Source organism: Musca vetustissima, unplaced genomic scaffold (assembly GCF_032173495.1).
Source record: "Musca vetustissima isolate MV318-11 ecotype Yass unplaced genomic scaffold, APGP_CSIRO_Mvet_v1 utg30815, whole genome shotgun sequence".
Taxonomy (NCBI): domain Eukaryota; kingdom Metazoa; phylum Arthropoda; class Insecta; order Diptera; family Muscidae; genus Musca; species Musca vetustissima.
This window is the reverse complement of record NW_026873000.1, coordinates 83,471-93,655: the sequence shown is the minus strand read 5'-3', so window position 1 is coordinate 93,655 and position 10,185 is coordinate 83,471. Positions and strand designations below refer to the sequence as shown.

At 35.3% G+C, this 10,185-nt stretch overlaps 1 protein-coding gene across 1 annotated transcript; it reads right to left on the bottom strand.

Moving 5' to 3' along the window:
- Positions 1-224: 224 nt before the first annotated feature.
- LOC133322079 (probable G-protein coupled receptor Mth-like 1) lies at positions 225-4,344 on the bottom strand (the record flags this gene model as incomplete). Its single annotated transcript, XM_061531149.1, has 3 exons — positions 2,895-4,344; positions 2,224-2,840; positions 225-363 (listed from the first exon to the last, which is right to left on the bottom strand). Coding segments are annotated over exons 1-3 (2,206 nt in total), but the record flags the coding sequence as incomplete, so codon positions are not given.
- Between the last annotated feature and the right edge of the window lie 5,841 nt (positions 4,345-10,185).

Sequence of the window (10,185 nt, the reverse complement as noted above, 5' to 3'; positions counted from 1 at the left end):
AGGAGATGCAACAACCTTATTTTGGAGGGCCAGTTAGTTAAAGCAGATACTACCCTTGCTGGTGTATGGTCACAGATAGAAATGGGAAAAATGTGCACAAGACCGACGCACCTGTGAAACTTTTTTAAGCTTGGTTTATTGAAAAAATGTTCTTTATCGAATCAGCTAAGTATGTAATTAAGGTAATACATATTTAAAATGTGTCCGGAGGATTAAAAATGTACAGCCGAGGACATTAGAACCTGCAGACAAATTTAGGCGGCACAACTGCTCAGTTCCAGAACCTAAAATCGAAGCAGAATCATTAAACGAAATGGTTTTCGATTTCGAAAAGGCCAAAAATGGCAATACTTCTGACACCAACTACCTTCAAATGCTGCTGTGATGAACATCAAATAAACCAAAATAAAGCCCAAGAGGGTTTCCAAATAAAAGACTGAGTGTTCGATTTTTAATACTTTATTGGAAATTGAGTCAATTTGACTAAGTTTTTTTTTCATTTAACTTAACAGAATAAACATTTAACAAATCAGTTCATATAAGAGATGTAAGATTTAATAAAATAATTTTTTATAATAAGTTTGTACTCTTATTTGTGTTAATTGGGCAATGAATCCTTTGCATCGTCTGTTGGATCCGGGACTATATAGAAATCTTAAATAAAATACATAAAATCGGGACTACCAGTACCCAATGACGTCCATGTTTAATAGCGACATGTCTGTGTAAAATTTTGAAACCCTTATCACAAAACAGTCGTGATTAGTCTTGATAATAAAACTCTAATCGTCAATTTTTGATCCCTCAAATCCTGCCAAGATACAGCCAAAACTTGACAAAATCTTTCAAATATATAACATCGTTCGGTACTGATATTTAATACCTTGGCGGAAACCTTTCCCAATACCATTAAAACTAAATTATGGTCTATCCGAAATCAATAGTCATATGTGCGAAATTTTAGATCTCTATCCCAGATCATTCGGTATATTTTATTCTAGGGTTTTATATTTCCTCCGGAACCATATTGTCAATATTCTATACTCTAAGTCCTACCAAACATACAAACAATTCTGGTGAAAATATCGCATTAAAAATATCAAAAATCGTTCTGAATTGATATTTGACGTCTATTCATAAGCCGGGACTAATGTAGCCCTAATTCAAGTTTGGCTTATCTGCAAAACTTCTTTATGTATTAAGTCTTTCTTTATTGTTCTTTATTACAGGATGCGGAATTATAAAGAATTTAAATGCTCCTAGATCTGTGCTGTACATTTGCTATGACCAAAAATACATAGAATCCGTTCGAAGGTTATACTTAATGTCAATACGAATAACTGGATCAAAATCACTCGAAATATATTTCTGGTTTATCTTGCGGGAAATCAGACCGCAGCCTTCGTCATTCGTAATTATGTTAATTCCATATTTTCAGAGAATTACATAAAAAATTTATATTTCCTCCTGCATCCCCTTTTGGGGGGGTTTCATCGTTCAAATCAAGTCAAACGGCAACAAATATTTTGAAAACTTGTCCCTAAACTCTCTGATTGAAGCGTCCAAATCAGACCCCACCCATACATATACATATTTACTCCTGCGCCCCATTGTGCCGTCCTTTTCATCCTCCAAATCTCTTTTAAAGTTCCCAAAACTCTAATTTACGCGTCCAAATACTGCTGCAATCAAAAAACCCATCCATGATTGGAAAATGATAAATCCCATCCCTCTAAATTCATTTGGGATTTGGCTTCTTCCAATTCTCCAAATCCTAACTTTTGAAAAAAAAAATGTCGCCCAATAACTTCGGTCCTGGACCCAACTTCACTTCCAACTTATCAGTCTGTCGGTCAAGTACACATTCGATTTATCTGCTGGTTAAAACTGTGCAACACATGTCCCTCAATTTTAGTCTCTTAAATAAATTCATTCACTTGTGATCAAACTTCATTCCATGTTGAAGCCCTCTCTTCCAGGAGTTTGTTTCTTTGCCACTTTTCGGTTTCCTTTTGGTTGACTAGTGTAATATGAGGAGGATGACATTTGAAAAAAATATCGGAATGCATTCTATAGAAAAAAATAAAAATAAAATAAAAACCAAAAGAATTTAATAACATCAAGAAAACCACCCAACCAAAATTCCCCTCCCAGTACCACCCATTGGAATTTAAAACTACGGCAACAACTAAAAAAAACTTACCATTTATTTTGTTAGCATACAGTCTCCATGGGAATTTTTTTCAATGTAGATGTTGTGGTTACCGCAGTTGCCGGTGTATGGTTACCAAGACTGTTATTGCCTGCGCCTCCTCCTCCACCGCCGCCCAGCGTTGTATTATGCACTGAAGTATTTTGTGTTATTTCGCCACCGCAAGCTGCCAGCGAAGGTAAACCTTGTGACGACGAAGAATGCTGTACCCCATTTGTGGTATTTGTGATCTCTTGACGCGAACGGGGGCAACAAAAACGCCGACATGCTGCCCATACTTGTGGTTGACAGCCGACCACAAGAAATATGAATACACCTTGTAATGCATTGGCAATATCGGTGACAATCCAAGCGCTGTTCGGGCCACCAATCAACCACGACAGAACATCAACTATCCAGGTAACGCCCATTACGACGACCAGCTTAAGGCAAACCTTACCCAAGGCCGTCTTCTCTGTAGTCGATTTGACATCGTCACGTTTCCACAGACCACAGGTCAGTTGATGGGTGGTGGAGATGAATAGCATAATATTGATACTCAGTAGAATGCCCACAGGACCAAAGAAATAGGCAAAGATGGGTAAACGTCCACTGTTGAACCAACAAACTAGATAAGGTGATTTGGCATCTTGATAGGGTGAATCGATATCCAGATATGATGGATCCAATTCTTTGGCTTTGCAAAAACCAGGACGCAACAGCGATGATTCGGGTACCAGATCGACACAGGCGGCAATTGTGGTGATTAGTAGAGGTATGCCCCAGGCATAGGCCGAGTATAGCCGTAGACGTATCATTTCTTGATTCCTTTCCAAGGAACTAGGGCGAAAATCACGGAATGTCCACCAAATATTGAAACACATTGTGTTGAGCCAAAAGAAGGCGGCCAGGAAAAAGAAATGCATTGCCGAGGCCACCAATTTACAAGGGGCCACATCCATAATGGAGAATGGAAAATATAGAGTAAAAGTGTAGAGGAACTCGGCAATAAACAGGCAGAACACATAGTAGATTTGGCATCTCCAATGCAGGACATGATGTACGGAGGGCATTAGATAACTGGCCACTAGGGTGGCAGCCAAAAATATCACAGATATGACCAGGCTAGAGCTGATAGCAGCAAAATGATGACCATCATATTTGGTGTTGTTTTCTTTGACAAAATGATGGAGGCAGGCAAAAACTTTCAATTCCTCGCTGCCATTGTTGGGGGAAAGTAGATTCTCAAGGCAATAGTCCTCGGAGGATAGATTCACGCTATAGTGCGGCAAATGGAAGTGGCCAGTTACATCGGATAGCAATTGATCGGGGGACCAGCTGCCTGCTATGGCATAGGTTGTGGATCCTTCCTTACATTCCGGAAAGCCATAGATAGTTTGATAGCTGACATTCTGGGCCAGTGATAGATTCAATTGATTGTTGCGCGTTCCATCGATTTGACATTTTTCCAACTGTTTATCATAGACTCCATGGAGGCAACATTTTTTCAACTTCAAAGTGGGCTCGGGATGTTTAGGTTTGGGAAAACACACCAAGGCTGCTTGTTGATCGACACAATAACGTTGTGGTGGTATGGAAACAACACGATCGGGTAGGAACAACGAACCATTGGAAAATATGATGAAGTTGTTGGTGCCAGTGTACAGGACCAAGTCGTCTACGGTACAGGAAACATTTTCGTCGTCGTCATCATCATCGTCATATTTTGGGGGTTCATTTAAAGCACGGGCCTGACTTATGGGAAACACATTATCCTGGAAGGTAATGAATTTCGGACTTGAACCCTGTGGCCGATAGTAGTCTTTGCGATTTATTAAATATATCAAGGGTATCCATTTCTCTGTTGCCCCTGGCATACATGTTTTGCTTTTATCCAAATATTCAGCAAATAGACAACATTTATTAAGTTCAACCCTCTTGGGTGGTGGTAAACGATTTGAGGTCGAGGGTGAGTTTGTTGTCCTGAGGACAATTTTTGTTTGATTTGTTGAATTATCCTCGACAACGGCAGCTGGCAGATTTTCTGTTCCTGTTTTTGTTGATGTTGGTTGGGGTTCGAAATTCTGTTGTTGTAATGGTGGTGGTGCTGGTGTTTCCATTAAAACCAATGCCAAACAGCATTGTTGTGTCATGATGATGCTTAAACAAAACAATGCCAGCCATAATCTTTGACATAATATACCAGTTTGTCGGAGATGTCTACTACTAGTACTCCGGCCTTTGCCAACATGCTGCTGCATGTTGTTATCATCATTAATTACGACTGTACTACACCCCATTTTGGGATTGCCTTTAATTCCTGGGGCAGGGTATTTTTCCAAGGTATGATTTTTTTATAGTTTAAAATAAATTTCAATTGTTGTTTCTTTCACTTTTTTTCAAGCAGTAAAATTAAAATGACTGGCAGCTGATTAGTTTGTCAGTAGAATGTGAAGCTGAGCAGCAGCACTCTGGCTATAAAAATTCATTCATAAAAATAAACATTCAACTTTCCCGGGTTTTATTATTTCCAACACCACTACTTTGTAATTAATTGCAATGCTTCTCTTTTCTATTGATGATAGTGGTTGTGTTGTTTTTTTCTTTCACACACTTTGTTTTCTTTTTCACTTTTATTTGTAATATTATTTTTCTTCAAAATATTTGTTGTTTTCTTCTTCTTTTCTCACTGTTTAATTACAAATGCATTGTTTGCATATTTTTGTTGTTGTTTTGTGTGCTCTTGTTGACAATTTAGTAACGGGGAGTATTAAAACTCTTTACACTTAGAAGAGGGTGGGGGGAGGTAACAACCTTTTGTTGTCTTCGTTATTATTTTACTTCAAATAACTATTTTCTTCGGTTTTGCTTTTCCATCAATGTCTTGTCTTGTGGTTTGCTATTTCTTGTTTGGTATTGTTTTGCTTTGCTTGGCTTGGTTGGCTTCACTTGATAAATTCCATTGTTTTGCAATTGCTTACAACAATTTCACTATTACAGTTGTTGTGTCTTCAGCTCTTTTTCTTATTATAACACAACACACAACAGAGACAACAATCACTCTCTCTCCCTTTTGTAACAGCAGCACACGCACACACACACACGCTCTGTTTATTTCATGACCACTGTACTCTGGGCACTGTTGTAACTGCAATGTTTGCCCCTTTTTAAAATAAAAACACTGTTGTCACACTCAAGTGTTTTGGCTCTCACACTTGTAGTCTCACTCACTCTCCCTCTCACACACAATAAGAAGCAGAGTAGTTGTTATTCGTTCTTTTATAAAAGGGGGGATTTTTTGTTGTTAAAGAAACCAACTAATATCAAATAGCAATAACACACTGGTTTAAGACAATGTGACGGCTGGCAATTGTTGTTGCTAGTGGCTGCTGTGGTGTTTCGTTTCGTTTTGTTGTTGTTTTTGTTTATTCTCGTATTACTATTATCTATGTATGTATGTTTAAAAAAACAAAGTACATGGCAATGTACTTCACATTCTTTAGATCACTCAATTTTTTTCTTTTTTGCTTTTCTTCTTCTTCTTCTTATTTTTGCGTTAATTGTAACTTCACAAGTAATCAACTAAGCAGACTTAGTGAAATCATATGCAATTATTTCTTTTACAATATTTTCTGTTATAACAATAAACTTGTTTTTTCTTCGATTTATAAAATTTGTATATTTTTGTTTTCTTGTTATTTAAATTTTTTTAAAAAATATTTTTTTCTTTCTCTACAATAAAATGATCGTGTTTCTTTTCTTCACTATATTTTTTGTTTATTTTTTATTATTGTTTTGTTTTCTTTATTTCTTTTCAATATTTAAGCACGCGCGCCCGTTGTCATCCGTAATCATGTATTGTAGCGTTCGAATTGTAAAATACATCTGGTTTCTCTTGAGAAATATTCAACATTGGCAAGCTGCTGCTACTTTGCTGTCATCGACGTCAACGTCGCTGTCGGCGGCGGCGTCGTCGTCGTGACCGTTCGTAAACAAAAAATGTTGTATGCTCGCTAGATATACAACACATCGTCGTCTCATCATCATCATCGTCGTTGGCATATAAAAAAAACACAAAGCATGCATGCAGGCAAACGAATGTGCGTGCATTCAGTAATGCCAACTTGGTGATTTTTTTTGATATGATTTTAAAAGAAAAACAAGCAAAATCGCCGTTATGTTCGGACTTATGCATCCAAAATGTTTTAAACCAATCGGGAACTTTATATGAGGACTATTTTATTGCATTATGTGGTATTAGGTTGATCATGCTCTGAAAAATCTTCTAAATCACAGACACTAAGGTTGAAAAACTGGAGGTAATAACAATTTGCCGAAATTTTAACAAATAGTGCTATTTAAAAAAAACATCTATACTGATATAATAATTTCTGGTAAAAAGTTTTTTATTCATAACTTTTGTAAAAAAAAAACTTAATAATAACGAAAATGTAATGGGATCTTAATGTAAAGCTTTATAAAAACTGTTACGACAAAAAAATGTGTTTAAAGCATCCAATATCACGAAATTCCAAATTACAGCCACAATAAGGGAAATATGTGGCTAAACCCTTTATAATACTGACAATAGGGTGTTATCCTTATATGGCAGGGCCATGTCAAAAAATGGACCAATATATATATAAACATGTCAAAAAATGGACCAATATATCACGAATTCCACAAAAAGGTCAACCACACAGGTGAAAAATCAATTCGTTAAGAGAGATATGAAATTATATAGGAAATATTCTTTGCAATCCGGACAATATATTTTTAGTTGAATTTTGAAAAATAACCGTAGTTTTTCTTTTCGTTGTACCATTTTCGCGTGGAGAGTAACTTGGGCATATTTTTATTAGTTTTAGAGTGTCATTTGTCGTAAGTGTGAACGCTGTTAGCTAAAACAATATCAATAATAAATATTAAATTCAAATAAAGTAATATCTTACTAAGAATTACATATATATATAAACCTATACATATACCAAGAGAATCCCGTGGTAAGTGCAGTTAAATAGTGTAAGAAAATATGTAACGCGTGCGTGACAAAATTAGCATATGTTTCTATACAGACTCTAATATGAGAATTTTTTTTTGATAATGCTGTTATGTGTGGATCTTGAGATGACAAATTCAAATAAAACAAATTTTGTCTTCTATCTCCATCGAACAAATTTATATCCGTCACGCACATGTTACATTCTTACTCAATAAGTTGCTTTAGAACCGAATTTACAGGCAAAAATGTCGTCCATAACTGCATAATGATTTACCAAAGTTCTTGGGGCCACAAAAAGCTATAATATCCTGACAACATAGTTGTGTGGGGTATAAGAACTAGCATTTTTAAAACATTCTGTTTTGAATTTAATTTTTTTAGTACATGTGTGTGTAACAGTGCGTTACGAGTGTAACATGTTCGTGACGGTGTTCAAAGTTAAAAAAGTATATCTTAGAAATTTTTTTCTCAAAAAATTGAATGTCAATATAATCTTGAATAACCCATTATAGCTGTAAAAAAATCCGCAATTTTATCTCCAGCCAATTCGCAGAAATTTCATATCGAAACTGATATCAAATTTTTAAAGGGAAAATTTTGTAGCGCGTGCGTACGCTAATTTTTTCTTAATATCTCAGACATTTACAAACATATTTATAAAAAAATTAGCAGGTATTGTAAAAGGCGTAAAACTATTTAATAAAAATTAAAAATTATATTTCACACGCTGTAACAGTGCGTGACATGGAATTCGTGATATATAACTTTTTGTATATATGAATTTCAGTCTTTAGGAACCCTTTATACCACAATACAGCCATATCGATGCGAAAATACTGCTAAAGGCTTAAAAATTCCGAAAATGGGTCGGTACCGTTATATTTGGGAGCTACACCAAAACGTAAACCTATATTGATAATTTTTGGTACGAGGATTCGACTACGTTATGGGGCCACAGGTGAATATTTCACTCCCCCTTGTGTTGTAGGGTACAAATACTTAACAGTGGAATTTTGGTCAAGAAATTCATGGATATAGACCAAAGACGGGCAGGCTTGTACATCAGCGTTGATGCTTTCTCTTTACATTTTTTGTTGTCAAAATGAAAATAAACATTAACGACGATTTCCCTCAGTTTTTTTAAGGATGTTGTTTCTTTTTTACACTTCCTTGGATATTAATTATGTTTAATTAAATAAATTCCTCAGAATATGTTTTTGTTTTCCCTCAAAAATATTTAAGATGAATTTTGCCCACCATTGATATAGGCTACATTATTCCCAATTGAAAATACTTGTATTGACAACACTGTACTCTGCTGTCTAGTATTGCTGTTATATCCCTCTGCCACCTCTCTCTCGCTCTGTCACACACACACACACACACTGTTTTGTTTACATTTTGCAAAGTGCCGTGTTGTGTTGTGTACCCAACACATTCCCCTTCTCTTGTGGTGAATTACAACATGTGTTTTGTTTTTTTTTTTTTGCCCAACAAGAAAGAGCGTAAAATGTGTGATCCTTGCTCTCGCTCTCACATCTAATACGAACTTTTATTAGATGAGAGTAGAGCAGAGAAGAATACCCACATGTGTTTGTTCGTTCGTTCATTAATTGTAATTCTTTTTAAATGCGGCTATCATATTTTTCTTAGAAACATATAAATGTGATATGTTGTTGTTTTTTTGTTTGATTTTGTTGTTGTTTATTTTTTTATTGCATGACAATAATACGTGTGTTTGTGTGTTTCAGTGTGCATGGAAAATGTAGTTCATCATCACATTTTCATTATTTTATTTATTTTTCGTTTCTTTGCTAAAGAGTATCTAATGACGAAGACCACGATGATGATGATCGTTATCACAATAAAAAATACGTGAGTCCGAGTGTGTGTGTGTGTGTAAGCAACTCTTTGATGTCTTCTTCATTGAGGAGATATTGTTTATTTAAATGTGTGACATTTTGTTTACAATTAACCAGAAAAAATATCCACTAATTAATGAGCTTGTTCTTTCTTTTTTTGCTTGCTTGCGAAAACAAAAATTTCTAAATTTGCCAGCCAGTTTTTTAAATTTATTTGTTTATAAAAAGTCATTTAACAAGTTTCGTTTTTTGGAAACTTGATTGTCCATGATTGTAGAGCATTTATTATTTTAATATTTTTATTTTTTATAGAGAAATAAAAACATTTTGCTAATATGGAAAATTTCTACAAAATAAAAACCTTATAAAAGAGAGTAATTTTTTATTATATGTTGTAGAAAGTTTCTCCACTTTTTTTTGCAAAGTCTTCTGGGGCCTTATAATAAATTCTGTCTATAGAAAAATTGTATAAAAATATTCTGACTTTAGAGGGTTTATTGAAAGATCTCTGACCTAGAAAAAATCTTATGAATAGTTGGTCAGGCATTTGGAAGACAAACTGATGCTGGAGCCAGAGTTAAGAGATGAGATACCACAGCAGTTGAAAAAAGTTCCGATAAATACATATATGTGCATACTTCCGAAGCATTTCTATTACCAGGCATTCCTCTAAATTCAGCACTAAGGAAGATACAAAATTAATCGGTTAAGAAACCATTGATTTTACTCGGCAATTCATAGAGCACCACGAGGGGCCTATATTTTAAATCAGTGTTGGGCAAAATTAAATTGAGAGCAAGTGTGTGCGAGCGTAACTGAGAATTCACCATTAAAAACGACTGACGTAAAGAGAAAGAAAGAGAAAATGTGTTTACCTATCGACCCTCTGTTACGGTAGCGTATATGGGTAAGCATGCCTGTTTTAAATTTTTATCAAAGAGTTTTGATTGAAACAGGGAGTTCCCAAAGGTGGAGTGATCTCTCCAGAACTTTTCAATATCTACCTTTCTAATATTCGAGACGCCATAGAGATCGTAATGTATACAGATACAATTAATGAGATCGAAGACATCGATAAGGCCAACATCCGGCCGGGTTTGAAAAGTTAGATAATCAAATCAGAAACAAGA